The sequence below is a fragment of the Pelecanus crispus genome, chromosome 5, assembly GCF_030463565.1.
Source record: "Pelecanus crispus isolate bPelCri1 chromosome 5, bPelCri1.pri, whole genome shotgun sequence".
In the NCBI taxonomy this organism is placed as follows: domain Eukaryota; kingdom Metazoa; phylum Chordata; class Aves; order Pelecaniformes; family Pelecanidae; genus Pelecanus; species Pelecanus crispus.
The window spans coordinates 30,340,575-30,361,581 of record NC_134647.1 but is presented as its reverse complement, the minus strand read 5'-3'; the positions used below and the strand labels follow the sequence as shown (position 1 = coordinate 30,361,581).

Sequence of the window (21,007 nt, the reverse complement as noted above, 5' to 3'; positions counted from 1 at the left end):
AATCCCAAACTTTCCCAGAAGTGGAAAGGTAAAATAATATGCTTTGGAAAATGTTCCTGGTTTTCATGAAAGTATTTAAATGCCAACATCAACAGCAATATACAACATAATGTGTTTAAACACAGCTCCTAAAACAGAAATTAAGCTAAGTCAGTCAGTAAAAAGTGCAACAACCTAATTAAATACGTTTAGCTGTGTCTTTAGTATTATAGGAAAAGAAAATTTTGTGAAAATACATAGTATTAACCACTTAACAACACAATGGCCAAAGAGGTTTAAGATAACTTCTTCCAACACAGAACCTTGCTGCAGGAGAAATCTGCCCTCTACTGGTAAGCAGAAAACCTTAAAGGTACATTAATGAGCTCCTGGATTGGCAGGCTTTAACTTGTAATTGTGAACACTTCCTTAATTATATCCATTTTATTCCTTGAAAAGAATTATTATCTGCTTCTGAGTCACTGACAACTCCGAATCAAAAAATCTTGAATGCTTGTGTCTAAAGTTCTAACAAATAAAGCCTGAGAGGAGACAACAAGTGTAGTGAACAGAACAGGATGGTTGTCATTTAAGCATGTCTGTAATATGAGAGGACAGAAGAATCAGACATAGAAATATTATCTCTTTATAAGAAACACTAACCACACCTCAAACAAGAAAATAAAATGTCCATAACATCAGTTAGTGTACCTTATCCCTGAACAACTAACACATGAGCGCTCTTAGAACAGTTTCCTACCAGGTGGCTTTACAAGTGAAAACAGTTGAAGAAATTTCTGTCCTACTCTTTCCACCCATTCATATTCCCCCCACATTGCTGAATTGACACAGATTAAATATAGGTTATTATTGCCCAGACTATTTCTATGATTTATAAAAGAGACAAGGGAAGGTTGTATTATCTGTCTGTTCAGCACTGGAACAAGTACAAAATACTGCATCCTGTTCTGATATCTGCTATTTCTGGCTCTTTAATCATGCTTCGGTGTTGACAAAAGAGCCCACAAAACATAAAGCACTGGGAAAACATGCAGTAGAGTGAGAGATGCAAGGAGCTCTTACAGAAACTTAAAAGTTTATTTTACTTGCACATAAAATAACCAGAAACTGTTTTATAACCAGAATTTGATTTTAAAAAAAGGTCTTGCTCACACAGAAGCAAAGTCATACCAAGAATTGATCCTTATTTGCCTCTTAGCTTTCTCAGCTGTTCATTGACTATGTGAGACAAAGGCTCAGAACAAGGCACAATCAAGTTGTTTGTAGAGTAACTCGCTGTCAGTTGCAGTATATTCTTTGTTACTAGAAAACTTTTAAACCTACACTGAGTATTTTTCCACAACAAACATGCTCTGGTTACAATGTAGCTGTTGGACTCAAATTTGTGATGCTTTTCAAAAAGGGTCTGTAAAATAGTTGTTTAGGTTTACAAAACTTATCACTCCCAAGCCCCTCTCTCCTGATTTTTTCATAAGGGTAACACATGGACACTTTGATAGCCTTACTTGGCATAATTAGTGAAAGCAGTAACATTTCAATAACAGATGTCACCCCTTGGTCTGAGTTTTTCCAGTCATCCCTCAAGACAAAAAGGAAAAAAACACAGGCTTCCCCTCCACTTTCCTTTTTTTAAAAAAAAAAAAAAAAAACAAAAAAACAAATTACAAACTTTCTGAATCGGACAAACAACTTATCTTGCACTTCATTATGAATCCTGTTTATAAGTGTGCAATAGCCAGGAAGAACAATCAGTTGGTTTTGCCTATATGCTTTCCTGCATTAAAATTTAAGTTAGTAAAACTAAACTCAAAGTAACAAGTTCTGACCTCTCTCTTTATTACTTTAAGGATAGGATGTAATTTCAGAATGTTTACTGTATTTGTTCTGGACATAAATGTTTTGTTGCCTTACTTTGCTGGTTATGTGCATATTAAATTATCCATATGATACCAAAGTGCTTCAGATGTATTTTGAATATATAATTGCTCTAGAAAATCTTACGTAACATTAAGCATTGTTAGGTATTACAGCCTATACTGTGTCTTACAGTACAAATGTTAACAGCTGCTGATAAACAAAATATTTGACCCAGAAGTAGCTGATGTAGCACAGTGCTGTACATCAACCTACAAATTATAATCAAGATGAAGATAACCAGTGAATTGATATACTTACCATTTTATGGTCATTGACTATCATGAGCTCCAGATATTTCATTTCTTCAAAGATACCACGAGATACCTGATGGATTAAAGAAATTCTCTGAGAATTCATGAAGACGTAGTGATTTAAAAAAAAAAACAAAACAAAACTGCAGCTGATTTAACAGGATTACCCATAAATATTACATAGGGTGTGTAAAACTGTAAAAACTGGGTCAGACATTCAACTAGGGTAAATCACAATCACAGCTCCAGTAACTTAGTGAGTTACGATAAGACACTGGCTGAGAATCTGAGTCACATCATTAAGAATGTTTAGAGTCTATTCTTTTTGGTTCAGTGCAGAAGCCACCACTGCTTCCCTCCTCTCTTATTTTCATAGAGGACAAAAATCTCGAACACTAAAAACTCTTGGTCTACTGTACTACTCATCACAGACTTAATGAGGAAGTAAGTTACCAAAAATAGATGCACCCTCAAAAAACATGCTGTGGATTGTGCAACTCAGTGAAGACAGACTGTTAATTTTCTTTAACTCGATTATTCCTCTGACACATATGCATGTGCAGATCATGAGGACTGTCCACTTCTGTTCTCTCAGTTACCCAGTTCTGGGTGTCCTCATCTGGATTTTTAATTTAATCATGCTACTTAATGAGCCAAATGAAAATAAAGTCAGATATCTACAAAGTAGCAAGACTTCATTCAAAATTATTCTTTATCCTCAAGCAGACTCAAAACTTAAAATTCTAAACTAATTTTCACTACTGAGCTGCCATTTAATTGATGAACAGTACTGCTGTCACTTTAGAAAGCTTATCCACTTTTCTCCAAATATTGTATTTTTAAAGAACAGCCTTCTTGTTTTTTCATTTGATAACTGTATTATGTGACAATATTAAGCTACCAAAAATATTTGTTTTCTAAAGCGTACGTTCTCTCAACATTAAAAAATCCAGAAATTAGTGGTTTTGTTTTTATAAACGGTCTTAATTCAGGGTCACACTTCTACTCACTGCTCTCTTTCTTCTCTTTCTCCTCAGCCACTGTAGTTCAGACAGAAAGGGCCATTCAGAACTAGATTCAGTGTCTGTACAAATTACAATTTAAGAATTTCATTCCATTATTTTAAACTACTTATGTACACTATCCAAACCAAAAGTAGATTAGTATCACCAAAATTAGAAGAACCTTTGGTATTGAAAAGTTCATTTTTTAAAATACACAAAATGTAAAGTATCTCATGTCAAAACTCAAGTAATTTAGAAATGTAAAGTTAGAATTAAAGCATGCAAGGGTGGGTAAAGAGATTGTAACGTGGGCTTAAATATATGTTTTCTTCCGTCTCATGTCCTCAATAGCATTAATCTCACTGATTAAATTAAATGATTCGCAGAAGAAAGCTAAATACACGTCTCCATGGATGGAAATCTTTCAGCTGCTTTTTGACAACTTTAAATTCCATTGAAACAATTGTGAAAAAGTCTTCAAGTTTTTCTAAACAATCAGCAATTTTATATAGACTGTTAGCCTAATATTCAAATTTTTCAAGTTATACATACAATTATATCCAATATCGAAAAACTTGTAACATAAACAAAAACATACCAAGGTCCTGCAACTGCTTGGAGGCTTGTGTTCCGTAAGTTCTTTGGATGATATGTGGCCTACTTTTACCTTCCTGATAAGAAAAATATGTGACGTTTTCTTCTAATTAATAATGTTAAGGGAAAAGTGAGGCACTTCTTTCAGTATTTATCATTTTTATTATTTTCCCATAAAATGCAGGCAACCATAGTACCAATTTGGTGCAGTACTACTTTGAAACAATCTATTTGCATTCCTGAGCAAATCATGGAGCCTCTCTGCTTCAGCACATTTACTGGCCTACAAAACTGAAGTATCACAGATGTCTTTGCAATTACTTGAAAAAAGTTCTTTAAAAGCCTTAGAGAACACAGACCATTTATTCCAATAAATGAAATTAGAAAGTATATATCTAGTTGAAATCTTCCTCCCACAGATGAAAAGCAACTATTACTATTTATGACAAAAATGTACCTTTCTAATTGCAGCAAAATGCAAGAAACTAATCAATATGCTCTCTTTAAGGTGATTATTTCACCTTTTTTTTAGTGGTGTATAGAACACTTACAAAGGAGAAGACTTTTAATGCATATTTTCTTTAGAAGTCTGACATGCCCCAAATTATCACATTTTGGTATCTGTTCTAGAAAACAACTATCTTTTCTTCCATAACACCTCCTCTGCAGAGTCTGCCAAAACAAGCAATTCTTTTCAAAGGGTAGGATGCTACTGTTCTGTAACTTCCGTAAAAAAACACATAACACATTGAAGGAAAATACTGCATATTTTTGCTGGGTTTGGGGGGGGGGGGGGGGGGGGGGAGTTTTATATAGTATCTGCTATAGTTAAGATTAATCAAGCTGAATAAAGTACATGCTGAAGGCTGTGTCCAAGATACTTATCTCACATAGTACAATCAAAAAACGAGCTTCTGAAAGCACTCTGTAACTGTATTATTTTGTTCTTCAGTAGTTTTGAGAAAAACATTCATCTCATCTGTCGTCTTATCATTTAAAATTCCACTTGAATCATCAGAGTTGGCAGATGGTATCTCACTTTTATAACTAGAACTTTTGCTCTACTTCCAAGTTTTACTGAAATATCACCCTGAGAGATCCATCCTCGTTTCCTTTGTCCACCCAAGGAAGGAAACAGTTTAGTTGAATTCTCCTCTGCCTACTATACGGATACCATCGTATAAATATAATCTCCACAAATTTACTGTATCTGTGCTGTCAGTTTTCAGCCTTACAACCTTTATAAATACATGCTACATCAAAACGCATTACATAGCTTAACATATGGCATGTAATATTGTTCCTGAGGAGACTAAGAAATCTTTTTGGATGTAGTATTTTCCCATGTCTCTATAGTTTCATTTACAGCCCAATAACTGACCGTCCAAATGATACTGATTCCTCTAAGTGTTGATCCAGTTTCTTTGAAAGTGTCAGGAGTCAAGGATTTTGCAGATCTTTCTTTCAACTGTAAGTTCAGTTTTACAGTCACTAAAATGTATCAGTTCTGCAGCATTACATTATTTGTCATATACCAGTAAGTACTAGAGTGAGACAAGCTTGAGAGCTGTGATACAGCATCTGGAATATACCCTACAGACCAAGAGGGATGCAAACCTTAAGAATTCTCTGTCTCAATGTTGCAGGCTTATTTCACTGAAAATCACTCAAACCTTTGAACCATTCAGGAGGTAGAAATCTACATGGTTTTACTACTGGTTTTGAAATTGAGTCAGTTCTATTAACAGCTGACGTTTTAGGAACAGCTGTATTATAATACTTAACATGAAGTACAAAAATAATAGCAAAATATTTGTGTAAATGCAGTACTACATGCTGATTCAGCACAGTCATGTATTTGAATATGCTGGATCAGAATCATTGAAGCTATACAGCGATCATTGACTTAACACATATAAAGTGTAAGATACCCAGATATAATTAAGCTCTACTTCATTAAGCTCTTTGTGGAAACATGGTAGGGCAAGAGTAATCTGATCCAACTGTTTAGAGAGGGATGAATAACTGACTTCCAGAGATCCCTTCTGTGAATTTATAAATCCTTTAGTTCAAGTACTAGAGCAAATTGATAAACACCTTTTCACAGTCCATAACCATTTGCTATGGAAATAGTCTTATTAGTCTACTCCCAGCATCTAATGATCAACAAGAACTAGGAAAAGAAAGATTAAAGAAAAGCAGAGAAAAATCTTAGGTAATTCATACTTACACATTTCCTGCCTTAAATAAATTCCAATCAAGTGTTCTAAAATACTTTTGTTTTTCATATGAATGCATGGGAGACGTCACTCATGTATTGATTTATTCTAATACTTTTATTTGCTATTCCTTGAGCACTCTCCTTCCCAAACCAAATAAATTAGATAAAAATAAACTTACTGCATGGTGGGTCAGATCCATCGGTTCTATCAAGTACAAATAAGTACTATCTTCAAACATGCCACTAGAACATGGAGAAAAAGAAGTGATATTTAGGATTACATGGCAATTAATTTGACTCCAGGATATGATTTTTGATGAGACAAAACCAAACTCAGGGCTGAAAAACTGATCAATATTAAAATAAATTCCATATATGTTCATTAATACCACATGTGGCTAAAGCTAAGAATTTTTTTTTTTTAAGAGATCAGGTGCATTTTAATGAGCTAACACTGAGTGTAACGGCAATGTAATGATAAAGCACCAAAAAGAGTAAAGATTTGACCTTGGTAAGAGGAAGTCCTAAGACACACATTAGCATGCAGAACATAATCAACAGCTGAGTTGCACTTAACAGTAACTAATCCTAGTAAGGACTAATTTCTTACATTTTTTCCTTGTACAATCTAACAAAAAGATAAATTTTTCTATTGGCTGACAGAATCATACATGAATACTGAACATGCAAACTGCTAAAGTACAATTCTTGTTTATCCTTTACCATGATAAGTCATCTGGTGAAATATTTATTTGCACTTAACCATATTCAAAGGTTTCATGAGACAGCATCAAAAGACTTTAATCCCAGTGATACTAAAAAAAATGCTAGCAGTTTGGCATAGCTGGTACTGGCATTTCAAAACATCAAAAATCTTTGGGCCTGTACAGTTTCAGTCCCTCACATATTAAGAGATAATATTCAAGAGTAATAATTAGTTAATAGCCTTGTTTGAAAAATGAGAACAGGCACTTACTGAAGTCCATTACAGGTTGAAAGAGCAACTTTGGAATCCTTGATACCTCTGATATTTCCATGGTAGTAACAATGCTCTCCACCCTAATAATGTTTAAAACCAAACAATCACACACAAAATTACTCTGACTTAATGTCTGTTGCTTAAAACCAAGGCAAAAAAAAAAAAAAAATCTAACACCTTGCATTAGGTAAAATTTCAGAAAAAGCAGTGATAGATAAAGTAAATACCAATGACTAGCCCTAATTGCTTATAAGAGGAAAAACTGTGCCCAGTAAAGACTACTTTATATAAGTCTTCAAGCTATAACATGGGTTATTCTTTTGTTGAAGTCACAGCATTCTTGACCTTTTTTTACGTGCATTTCTTTGGTGTAAATTGATTCTCTAAACATGTTATGTAATGCAGGTTACATGAGCATTGAATTGTTTCTTCATACCTTCCAGGTCTGTTAAAATCACAAGTGATACAGTGCTCATCAATAACCTGGCATGTATTTGGCTTAGATCTGGATTCTACCAATTTTGTCTCACTAAAAATTTATCAATTGAAATGTTACATCATTAGACTGTAGGTACCAATATCACTAATGATGAATGAGCCAGAAAATTAATCTGGTTTAGTAACACTAAAGTGTACAGTTGCATTTTTACTGTACGTATCAAAAGGGTACTAAAAGTCAACTGTTCATTTTAACTGCATAAAATTCCAAACAGAGGCAAAACCCAAATTATTCAAAAAATGGCAAGATTTTTGTGTTTCTCTAAGGAAGTCAGCAATCATGTTTTAGACAAGGTCCTGCCTCTTATTTAAAAAATAGTAACAGTTAAATTACCTACAAGTGTGTTTAAATGTTAGAGACTGTCCTGGTTTCGGCTGGGATAGAGTTAATTTTCTTCCTAGTATCTGGTGTAGTGCTGTGTTTTGGATTTAGTAGGAGAAGAATGTTGATAACACACTGATGTTTTAGTTGTTGCTAAGTACTGCTTATACTAGTCAAGGACTTTTCAGCTTCCCATGCTCTGCCAGGTACACAACAAACTGGGAGGAGGCACAGCCAGAATAGTTGATCCAAACTGACCAAAGGGCTATTCCATACCATATGACATCATGCTCAGTATATAAACTGGGGGGGGGTTGGCCGGGGAGCAGCGATTGCTGCTCGGGAACTGTCTGGGTATCGGTTGTCGGGTGGTGAGCAATTGCATTGTGCATCACTTCCTTTGTATATTATTATTACTATTATTATTATATTGTTATTATTATTATTTTACTTTATTTTATTTCAATTATTAAACTGTTCTTATCTCAACCCAGGAGTGCTTCTCACTCTTACTCCTCCGACTCTCTCCCCCATCCCATCGGGGTAGGGGGAGTGAGCGAGCGGCTGCGTGGTGCTTAGTTGCTGGCTGGGGCTAAACCGCAACAGAGACTTTAAAAAAAAAAAATTAGGCAAACTACATCCAAAACTGTGATCCAAACCCTCAGTTCTCAAAGGCCCTAATGATAGGAAGTAAGGGAGACCCTGCTGAATGCTGCAATGCAAGACTTGAACAGTCAACTGATGCAGGGATTAGGCTGAATAGAATTAGTGCAAAATCTGCTACCAAATGGGTGTGCAATGAAGCTCTGTGTATAGTCATCTACTTCTCCACAAGAACGTAAGGGAAGTGGCAGTATGTGTATATATGGGGGGAAAAGGACACAGCAGGAGACCAAAATACCACAGAGAAGAATTGGTATATACTTAAAATCTTAAAGTTCTGATCCAGAAAAGCCTTGCTCAGATGCCAACTGAGCTAGTGAATGCTACACGCTTTCCTCTGAATTAAAAGTGCAGGTTCCCTGGACCTGCCTGGTTTTCATAATTGAATAAGCTAGGTTGAGCTCTCCTCTCCTGAAGCAATCAGCTCCTGTCTAAGTCCTCCTTAAAGTGGACAGAGAACTTCAAGCATGCTCAGAACACACCTAAGACAGAATGACAAGACGGATCCTCACAAAATAGAGTTGCAGTGACTTTCTTTTCAAAATATTGACCATTACATGCCAATGGTCCTCTGTGGCTAATAACTACAGCACTCATCCCAGGTTTCCTAACTGCTGAACAATTTCCCAGGTCACCTTGAGGAGAGTCAACTCACATCTCCCCACCTTCTAAAAATTGCTCTTTCTCCAAAGCTACTGGCTACTTTGTGTCAGAGCACCCTACATGAATCAAGGTAAAGCAGTCTCATTTTGTAGAAAACACAAAAAGATTTATGAAGTCAGAAAGAGGGAGCATGATTCTGTACCCCAGAGGCTAGGAAGCTTCTAGGAGGAGGTCTTAACAGCAGACTACAATAAATAAATGATTCAGATGAGAAATTCAGAAATAATTGTTTTGTCAAAGCATCATCTACTCAAGTACAATAATTACTAGTGTTAAAACAATTTCATTAAGATCTTTTTAAATCTCCAGTTTTTTTACTTTCTGTAGTTTCACAATTTGTCATTTTTCTCTGTATGTTCTAGTTTTCTTCTATGTACTATATTTGTGTGATTTAATTTCTCCATGTAATGGAAGTAGGGTTCCACTATCAAGAGTTTTGTATTATTTGATTGTAAATAGCTGAAGATGTATAAAAACCTAAAATCTTTAGCATATTTTTAGGATTACATACTATAGGTGGCCACACAGCAAATTATTAAATCCAGTATCTCTACTCTGATACAGAAATTAATTCTATCCTTATTGCTGGACAGCAGAATTACTAATCCCTAAAATTCCATAAATTGCTGAGGAATAAATTGATTAGACTGTTAGAGGCTTACAGAACTACTTATTGCGACTAAGGGTAAAATAAACCGGCTTTATAGGAATGGTTCAACTGAATAAACAAGAAGAATATATGTATTTTCTATCAACAGAAACAAAGCATCAAGAGCAACATTACCAGACTGTTCAAGCTATGAATGTTTAGAAAGAAACCAAGAAACATTACTTTGTCTTTCTAAACCATTACTTTAACTTTTCTAAAGAAAAAGGACTAGTGAATTTAGCAGCTGTTAAACACCAGAAATTCTGTTGCTGTTATGTCAGTGAAGCTAAAATGAGGAAAACTGAATGACACATTTACCTCATTTACGTAGCTGGTCTTTAATGTCTATCAACAATAATCCCAGCTAAACTAAAGATAAAAAGTATTCTCAAAGTTTTATTAAAAACCCTTAAGTGTGGTTGTCTCCCTCACACAGTTTAAAAAACGTACCATTCATCATCAAAATATTCTGAATTCTGGTGTAATATGTCATCTGAATGCCAGCAAGCATATTGGACCATTCCCTCTGCAATTATTGTAACTCAAGAAAGTACCAAAAATGTAAATGCTCTTTGTTTAAGTATGCACAACATTATTTCCATTTTGCATCTTATTTAATGAGTTATTCAGATTCTAAATGCAATTCCTAACAGACTATTGTGCGTAATTAAATCGAAGTACTACACTGAAAGCAATTACTACGTATTTACCTTTCCATCAGGGAGAATGCCTAAGCCATGCTTTTTAACAACTAAATTGTGATTATCTTTCTCACACAAGCAGCTTTTCAAGAATATTTTTAAATGACAGTGCTCCGAGTAAAATTGCTGTTTGTTCTTCAGTGTTTTCATTCTTGTAATAAACTACCCCTTTCTAGAAAATACAATACTTTTCATCAAGATCTCACTTCTTTACATCCACATCAGGAAACAAAACAATCTTTTACTTACTCAGGTCTAAAAGGGATTATAAGATACCACAAAAGACCAGGATACAGTCCTTATTTGATCTCCTACACAATAAACTCCTGTTTATATTGCCTGAACTTATAATGAAGCCTTTTACAGATAAATGTGACCTGAGGAGCTCTATTATTGTTTCTAAATAAATCGATTCAGAAAACACCCCCCAGGAAGTTTGGATCAAGTTACTGCAGCATGCAAAGGCAGTCCATTTGCTGAGTCTAAAGTTCTAATATAATCTTCCAGTCAGATTCATGATTCAGCAACCGCAGTGCTCAATACTAGTGCTGCAGCTGACAATTGCATGAGCTTGTCTAAACGCCAGAGGGAATTGCTTTCTTGCATCATTTAGCATTTTTGCCTATTCTGCAGAGTACTGAGTCTTAATGAAACAACTTCCTTAGTATGTTACATGAAACTATTTTTTTTCTTCAGTGGAATAAAACAAAACAGTATATTGCAATAATTATATTGCAATGTAGTTTTTTAATTTTGCCCTACTCTGTGATGTATTGTTTTATTTGATATTTTCTATTACAAGGGCAAAATAACAAACTAGACATGTAATACTTGGACAAACAACACTCCCGGCTTGCTGAAGGCATAAATGCAACTTGAATGCTTGCTTTCCTCCACTCTAAATAGAGATATATTTCACATGTAATAGGCTCACAACAAATATTCCAGCACTTATACCAAATATGAAAAAAGTCATTCCCTGAAAATGTAGTTTATAACCTTCCTAGGAACCTACCAGTCCTCATTTTGTTACTACAACAAACAAAAAGACTGATCTGGTTCCCTTAGTCAGTGCTGAACTATTTTGCGTAACTTTGATCTCTTTGTCTTTGGATCAATAGCTTATGGCACTGAATTCAATTTGGGAGCTAGTCTGACAAATGTAATTAATTGGATGTCAAGCAATATGCTGGTTTTGTAATAACTGAAACTTTAACCTCTGGAGTCAAGTCTTTCATTTTCTGTTTCATAACCGTATAATTCTTGCAAAGAAAAGTCACTGCAAGTTTTTTCGGTTTGTTTGAATGTCTTAGATTACCATTATCCCTTCCCCTTGCACTTTTTGCTAAGGACATGTAAATAATTAATGAAGACTATACTGATGGTGACTTCAATGCCTACATCCCCTACATTTTACAAGATGTAATTGTTATGGTAGTATCTGCATCATCTGCACTACTACCACCTACCACTGCCTATCCCTCACCCTGACACACAGCTTTCCTTTTTTCTATGATTCTTCTTGTATTACTGAGGTATCCTTACAAGATGAAATCATAGTTACCTTGTACATGTGGAAAAACACTTCTGGTGTTTTTAAGTCTTGCAAAACTTTCTTTTTCTGACATTTTATTGGCATTGTTCCTTCAGAAAGACCATTCCGACACATTTTAAGAGCACAATACCTTAGAAAACTTTGGGTTTCCATCTTCATAGTGAATCTCCACATAATCGGAAGATAACAAGTCACTGTTAAAGAAAGGAAAAATCAAGATGAGAAAAATCTGAATATTCTTTCTACTGCTATGGGTGGGTTTGGGTTTTTTTGTTAGAATTTTCAAACCATTTTTTTCTTTCCTTGTAAATTAGTTTAAAAAAATCAAGCAGCTTGTATCCAGTAAATGGTTTGCTGGTGCACTGGGAAGTCAGAGTGTGTTACAGAAGGGGGAATTTCATTCTGCAACCTAATCCCCTATATTTTAGCTTTACAATTAGATTATCAGCCTTTTAAATATGAAAAAAAAAAAAAAAAATCACATGGCTTTAGAACTTTCTTTGCTGCCAGTAACTGGTACTGACAAAATGCATATTTAGTTCATTACTGTTTTCAAGTAAGTTTTATGTTTCATCTAAACATTAAACAGAGTAAGGCTGAACAAATACATACACGATTTTTCTGAAGATAAGAGTGTATACTTTACCTGTACCTCACTTTCACAACTTTAAATACTGATTTTTTTTCCAAAACCAGTAATGTTCTTTTAAAAAAAAAAAAAAAAACAGCACACACACACTCCCCCCCACTACACCTTCTCTTCCTTTCACTTTTTCTTCTCAGATTCTTTTGTCACTCTTACTTTTTTCCTAACTCTGGCAAGAAAATTTTCTGAAGCATAAAAACTTCCCATACTGTATAATTTTCAGTTCAAATTCCTTTGTTTTTTTAAATAAGATTAGCTAGCCTGTACATATCCTGGGATAACTTCAATGCCCGATTCACCTCTCACCCCATTATAATCAGGGTTGCAGCACAGTGGCCCAGGGAGAGCAAAGCAGTTAAATATGTTAACTGGCCCCACCATATATGCAAGATAAGCATTTTACTTAATGTGATCCAGAATTCTCAGCATTTTTTAAGCCTCTAAGAGCCTGTACCCTTCTGAATTAAAAAAAAAAAAAAAAAAAAAGAAAATCTTTAAAGGGTCTGATAGTGGTACGTACATCAAACAAAAATATTGTTGCTATGAATAAAAATCATCATCATTATGGAAGCCTGGTTTGACAAAATAGCTCTGATGGGAATTCACGACTAACAACAATTTATGACAATGGGTATCTCAGATTAGGCTATTAGCAATCCTGGTAACACTTCAACTCTGGGACTACTGACTCATAAAATCAATTCTTCATGCTGCATTTATCAGGCACTACACTTCTCAGAGAAGATCCTGCAGAAGTCAGTTACCTGTGGTTCTCTCAAAAGTCCTTTTTCATGGAATTGAGAGACCATTTTATGGTCACTTTGTGCCTGCAAAACCAACACTAACAGCCATGCATAATGACTGAAGTCTCATAATTTGTCTTAAATATTACTATCAAAATCCACATTAATAGATATATTTTTAAAGTGCAGATTTAAAAATAAATTCAGTTGCATAAAATAATTTTCACTTTCTCTATTTGTAACATAGTAAGCTATACATTTTCTGCAAGACAATACAAATGCTTTATAAAAAGTGTAAGCACTTGACTACAATGCAAACATTCACTTCTTCAATGTGGCAAGGTTTGAAGCTTCTAAAGAGGATTACATACACAAAGCAATTAAACTTTAGAGTGTTGATAATATAATTTTCTTCTTTGCATTTTTCATACTTATGAAGCATAAGGACTGCCATCCTCAGTACTTAATGAGATGGTATAGACAAGGCTAGAGGTAACTGACAAAAGTAGGAAAATGGAAAATTCCGATTAGATACAAGTTTAAAAAAAAAAAATCACTGAGGATGGTTAAACATTGGAACTATGCTCACATTGAAAGAGCCTTGACCAGATTCAGATTTTTATAGACACTTCTGCTTGAATTCACAGAGACCATCTGGTTTCCTCAATCCAATTCCAGGATCAGCCTTTATCTACCCGTTTCCAAATCAATCTCACACTGTCACACCCCCTTTTTTGTCCTCTTCTACTAAACTTAGATGACCAATCTCAGAATTGCTTTCAGTGCTATCTAGTGCTTTTGGCATCTTCTAAGACTTGCAGTAGGTGATTCTGCACTGTGTCTACTGACTCACAACTAACTGTAGTTTAATTACAGCATTTGTCTCTTAGATTTATCCCATTTTGTGTGACACAAGAGGTGCTCAAAATTTCTTTAGCCCACCCTTTGCAGAACCTTTCCAGAGTTCAGTGCTCTTTTCTTGGATTTTGGTTGAACTTCTGTTGTAACCCAGTTGTTTCCTTCATCTGCCAACCTTTTCCATTCTTTAGCCTCTCATTACTTCCAACTGCAAAGAGATTCCTGATTCAGGTAGCAATACAGTATCCCACATGACAGGATATCTAACATGACATGCTTATGAAGGAATACTCCTATATATATGCTAGAAATATAAAGCAAGGATGCAACAGACAGCAGCTTTTCCAGTAGACTCTACACTTTCCTCATCAGTGACTTTCCAACACTACTGTCCTGTAGGATCCGCACATCGATGAAATTCTCCACACTGAACAAATTCTCTCTGAAAAAAATTGAGGCCTGCTATTCATGATATACTCCCCAAATGCCATGCTGTGAACAAAACGCACCTTTAATTTGTGAACCACCCTTTTGCCACATACAACACAGTATCTAGCACCTAGAAGTTGGAGTAGAAAATCTATTATAAAGCTATTGTCTTTCATAAACCTGTTCTCATGCTACACTGTAACAGGGTATTTAACACTAGTTTCTGATCATTATTATGTTCTTAAGCTTGTCACATGTAACGCCAACATACTGCCAACAGCATTTTTCTCTTAACATTTGCCACAGGGCCGCGAGAATTTGGAACTTTCCATTGAAAAAAATCAGTCAGCTTCTCATTAAACTGTATGCCTCTACCTTGACATTTTTGCCAGGTACCTTGTATCACTTATTTCAAGTATCTGTCTACACTAGCAAACATCCTAAAGAACACCTTGCTTCCAATCATCCAGAAATCCCTCAATGTGTACTGCTAATCCAAGACAACCATGATCTTATTCAGGGGAAGAGCGGGGAACGGGAGGGGGGCAGTATGTTTGCAAGCTGTCATGGTTTAGCCCCAGCCAGCAACTAAGCACCACGCAGCCGCTCGCTCACTCCCCCTACCCCGATGGGATGGGGGAGAGAATCAGAGGAGTAAGAGTGAGAAACACTCCTGGGTTGAGATAAGAACAGTTTAATAATTGAAATAAAGTAAAATAGTAATGCTAATAGTAACAGTATAATAATGATAATAATAATAATAATAATGATACACAAAGCAAGTGATGCACAATGCAATTGCTCACCACCCGACGAGCGATACCCAGACAGTTCCTGAGCAGCGATCGCTGCTCCCTGGCCACCCCCCCCCAGTTTATATACTGAGCATGATGTCATATGGTATGGCATAGCCCTTTAGTCAGTTTGGATCAACTATTCTGGCTGTGCCTCCTCCCAGTTTGTTGTGCGCCTGGCAGAGCATGGGAAGCTGAAAAAGTCCTTGACTAGCATAAGCAGTACTCAGCAACAACTAAAAACATCAGCGTGTTATCAACATTCTTCTCCTACTAAATCCAAAACACAGCACTATGCCTGCTGCTAGGAAGAAAATTAACTCTATCCCAGCCGAAACCAGGACACAAGCATTTTCCAGCATGGCTCTGCTAGTACACACAACCAGTTACTTCTATAAAAAAGCTAGTCTCAGTCCTGTTCTCTATATTCATAGAAAATCAGTACAAACACATCCATAAATGTGCTTATAAATGGTTAGTATTGAAATGTGATATTGCAGAGTAGTCTAGGACTGAAAAATTCAGCAAAATATTCCACTACTGCCGCAAAGAAAAAGACAGAATTTTGGTAAGGGAGTTTGTTCCATATTTTGCTGAAGTTCCACGAATAACAACAGCTGTAAAAATAAGCGTAAAACTGCTACTGCAAATTTTCCCTACCAAAACTTTTACCTGTTATTAATGCTGACAAATTGGACAAAAGACAGGAGAAATTATTTGAGGAAAAGAAAAAAAAAAAAAAAAAAAAAAAAAGAACACTTAACCAAAATAACTTTCAAACATTTTTCCCAACATGAAAGACAGACATACAGAAGAGCACTGCAATTTCACCAGTAGGTGTGATGGGATCCTTTATGCAAGTGGCATCAAAAAGAAAGGCCTGGAATACACTGATTAAGAGCTCATGTAGAAGTACAAGTGGCTAAAGAATAAGATACAGAGCTCATGCATAAAGTAGGGGTCTCCACATCACAAAGTAACTCTTCTTCCTTCCTTATCATTTACAGAATGCCTAAATTTATCTCTGAAAGGCAGCCCTGAATTTTAGAAAATACATTTGTGCCTCATCTACACTGGACTGTGTTTTGTCACCTTTCAGTTGATCCATTTACATTTTGATTGAGCAGAAATGCACCCAGTACAGCAAATTTATTTTTCAATATTATGAGCACCAGAAACAGTGCAAGCTTTAATTGAAACAATTGTGTAAGTCATGATCACATCAGACAAAAGCATATTCAGGCTAGTGACAAATTGGCACGATGCCTTACAATGAACACATCAAATTGCAACATGCTGAATGAACTTATGAAAAAAAAATTTAGTCTGCTGTGTCCTTTTCCATAGTTCTCCCACCCTGCTTTGTTTGTCTTAGATAATTGTTTTTATTAAGCTGTCCTGCATCACCAGCTCTTCTATCTGAGTTACACTGAGAGATGCAAAATAAGCAATAAAGGGATATGCCATTCCTGGTAGTTGCTGCCTTTGAAGACACAGGCCAGCTGTTAAAGCAAGCAGCAGATCCTTTATGAAGAACTCACATCCACTTCCCCAGCACATATTTCACTGCTGCTGTCTTCATTAGGAGGAGAGCTGCAGTGTGAAAAATGGCTTACTTCAGCTAGCATCTAACTATCCTGGTGAAAAGAATTGATTTGGGTAGGTAACAGCTATGAAATGACTAAAAGATATCTCATACAAGTAAACAAGTTAGCTTCCAGGAACCTAGTATGCAGCCTGTGGAAAAATCACACTACAGTTGAATTATCTTTCTTGCATACTTCTTGAATTATCTTTATACTAACCTACCATCAAGCAGTAATTTTTTTTTTTTTTTAAGTATTCTGAAATTATTCAAGCTCAGTACCGGTGTCTGAGCAATTATTTTTATTGAATTACTTAACAGAACACCCATCAGATGTTTTTGTCCATTTGACAGATATAGTTTAGTAGCACACAAAGATGTGAAAACCAAATTGAGACCTTGCTACAGCATTTTATTAGATCATCAAGACACTGTCATCTAATGAAATGGCCATCTATAGCCTTCTTTGTCCTACCAGTTTCAATTATATCCACAAGCTTTGTTGAATCAACTGTTCTTATAGGAATTTATTATTGTCTAGTATGTATTTACAGTAGTCTTTTCTTGGCTGTTGTCTTTGAAGCTGCTCTGACAACAGTGTCTTCAAGGAATAAATATACTGCAAATATTCATTGTAATTTTTTTTAAAACACAGCAAGGTTTAACTACTTTTTCTTATACTATCTTGAAGAAGCTTAAAAATCAAAATGTGATACTGTGAATCAAGCATCTGTGTTTACAAGCAATTAAAAGAAACAACTGATGATTCAGGTATATAGGTTAACTTTTTCATAACTATGGAATCAAAGAAAGCCCCCACTCACTTCTGCTATTAACACCATAATGATTCTATAACAGTAAACAGTACATTTATTTAAAAATCACTTCTTGCACACACTTGCTCTTGTTGTTTGTTTTTATTTGGCTTGTCTTTCAGGTAGAGAAAAGGATGACCTGACAATAAATTTATTAAACTGAAATTGCCTAGGTGATATTTTAGGTATTTTTAAGAGGTCCTCAAATGGGGAAAGAACTCCAAAAAAGACTGACAGGAAAGCATGTTCTGAAGTCATATAGAACATGTGCAGAAAATGTTCCAGATTCTTTTCTGGATCAGTCTGCTTCCCTCAGTGCAAGAAGCCCTGAGTCAGTTCAAGGGAGTTCAGACAACACATTCTTCATCATCCTTTCTCTAGTTATGTCCTGAAGCCCTCCATCTGATAATGGAGCATGCTATATTTTAATGGCTACTTCAGCAAGCATTTTCAAAGTAGGAGCTTGAAGAGCTCTTCAGAATATTAAGAACAGTATGTTGCTCAGTTTCTACCATATCTCCCTTTACCATAGCACTGAAGATGATACCACTTTAAAAAGTGCCATGTAAAAGGGTGTGAAGAAATGAGCGGCTAGACAGTATTACAGAAGATGTGAGTACTGTGTCACAGAAAATCCTTCAATGTAATTTGCTATGACAGAACTTTCCTAGAAGAGCAATTGACAAAATAAATATTTCATTTAAACAATTGTTCAAGTTCATTCAATACTGCATTTTAATTGATCCCTTTCTTCCATCACCAGCTTGGAAAACAGGTAGTTTTGAATTATCAATAAGAATTTTATTAACCTGTAGTGTAAGGCTGAGGGCTGCCATCTGTCTTTGCCAGAATGGTCTCATTCAATGATAACCATGTTTGCCAAAACTTCCTTCATTTAAAGCAAGCTTTTTTTTTTTTTAAATAAACAAAAGAAACTTGGGTTTCTTCTCAGAGAATTCACTGAATGCTCCACCTGTTCTGATACTTTGTGTCTAATGATAACAGTCCAATTTAAACCAACTCTTACTATGAAGGAAAAATCCAACCAGATGTGGGTGTGGGTGTTTTCTATTATTTTATTTTACTTCTAAAACTAGTGAAATAAGTTTATTTATACTTATAGAGAGCTGACTTGACCACCTTCAGATTAGATTAACGACCACAGCAGAATCAGAAATACATTTCGATACTCCAGCAAACTAAAAGTTTATTTTGGTTCCTTTAATCCATGCTTCCATGTTGAACTATACTGCACAACTTTAGCTCTGTCATTGATTCAAGTTAAACTCAGAGATACAGGCTCTTAGGAGCTAGTTTGATGAACTTAATCAGTCATAGGCCAAGCACACACAGGCTTTATACCAGCTCCAAATGCAAATATTTCAGCCTGACTATAACAGAATCTGAGATCCTAGTAATGCACTTCAGCATAAAGATCTCACTATTTACAAGACTGGACCACCTCAGAAACAGACTGAAAAATCTACATCAAGTCGGACAACTGCTTAGTATGTTGTTTGACAGCAAATACACACAGGTAGCAATTTTTCACAGAGTTTTCTCAGCACTCAGTGATCTGTGACACCAGGATTTCATAAACCAGAGCTAGTATAATTGTTTTCGATGGCCCCCAGCAGATTTCTTTTCTGTAAGTTCTTCCAATCCTTCAACTCCTGTAAATAGTTTAAATATGCACAATATCCTGTGACAAAAAGATTTGCATTTTAATTTTTTTTGTGAAAAGCACCTCTTTTCAAACCTTCTCCTGTATTTGATACCTGTAGTTGTTACACGGGAGGAGGCAATAAACATCCCCATCCTGCCACACAGAATTTTATAGCATTATCATATTGCCCCAGATGTATATTTGTCTTGCCCTGAGCTTGTTGACCCTAACAATCCACCAAACCAATGGCTGTGGTTGCATCTCAGCTGACAGGCATTCAAAACTCTGTTCAGAAGGGTGCGAGACGCACACTTAATTAAATCCAGGATCAGGAGTGCACAGAATAAAGTCTTTTCACTCCACAAGCAAGTGGTCTGACAAGAGGCCTAATATTCACCACACCAATGTCTGCATTTTAAAAGACAAACTGCATGTCCTCTCAGGTTTTGGGGTTTTTTTTTTTTGGTTGGTGGTGCGTTTTTTTTGTTTGGGTGGGGTTTTTTTGTTTTTTTTTTAAACAAATTCTTTAAGATGTCTCTTCCCAGAGGCTCCCAGATCCCATGCAGGAATACAGAGCTCTTACACCAGCACAAAAAAAAAAAAAAAAAAAGTGGAATTTCAAACATATTACCGTATGCTGAGTTTCTTATAGTCTTGTTGAAATATGTTCCGCTGTCAATGATTTTATTGATAGGCACTCTACGGAGCACAACTCTATTCATGCGTTGCACAGGAGGCATATGGACATTACTTAATTGCTACAAGGAAATCCAAAACTTGAGTGCTTCAAAGTCAGGGACTGCAACGCTAATTTTTATGGCCACAGTTGTAAGTTCTCCTCTATAAAACATATATAGAAACAGACATACATACACACTTTTTATTTTATAAACACTTGCTAAGAAGAAGGGGATGAGATGAAGAAAAATGAGATCAAAAAAGAAGAAAAAATATTAAAAGGACTGATCTGGAAAGTTCTAGGAGGAATGAAAGAAGTAGACAACAAGGAGCTAGAAATAGTGCTGAAAAATATTTGAGACATTGAGCTAAAAGTGCAAGCCCTTGGTCAGTGGCAGGATTGGTGCTACCTCCTACTGTACTCCTGGAAGAGTGAATGAGTAAAACACTAGACAATGCACCTTAGCAAACATACAAATGCACATGCATACATAATATCATAAAATACACATTTTTACCACCACCTTAGTGACAGGATGGAAAAGCATACCTGAATAGAATTGTACTAAACACTTAAAATTACAGAAACAAAATACTAAGAGAAGACAGAATAACTGAATTATTGCTTATAATCAATGTTTCTAATCTATGACTGAACACAGTAGCTGAGAAGGAATTTTCTTCACACTGTCAGGTTTTTATGATTTTTAAAACAACAGAAGAAAGCTTTTTTCACACATTAACATGTCTTGAAAAATATGGAGAGGTTTTAGTAT

General features: G+C 35.5%; 1 protein-coding gene across 1 annotated transcript in view; it reads right to left on the bottom strand.

The window, feature by feature from the left end:
• Window positions 1-21,007, bottom strand: part of ADAM23 (ADAM metallopeptidase domain 23) — a 79,317-nt gene that overhangs the window by 40,635 nt on the left and 17,675 nt on the right. The window contains exons 4-9 of the mRNA XM_075710980.1: window positions 12,148-12,211; window positions 6,964-7,046; window positions 6,167-6,230; window positions 3,771-3,843; window positions 3,179-3,252; window positions 2,176-2,241 (exon numbers count right to left, since the gene is read on the bottom strand). Of these exons, the coding sequence (XP_075567095.1) occupies window positions 2,176-2,241; window positions 3,179-3,252; window positions 3,771-3,843; window positions 6,167-6,230; window positions 6,964-7,046; window positions 12,148-12,211 (424 nt within the window). The remainder of the gene's footprint in view (window positions 1-2,175; window positions 2,242-3,178; window positions 3,253-3,770; window positions 3,844-6,166; window positions 6,231-6,963; window positions 7,047-12,147; window positions 12,212-21,007) is intronic.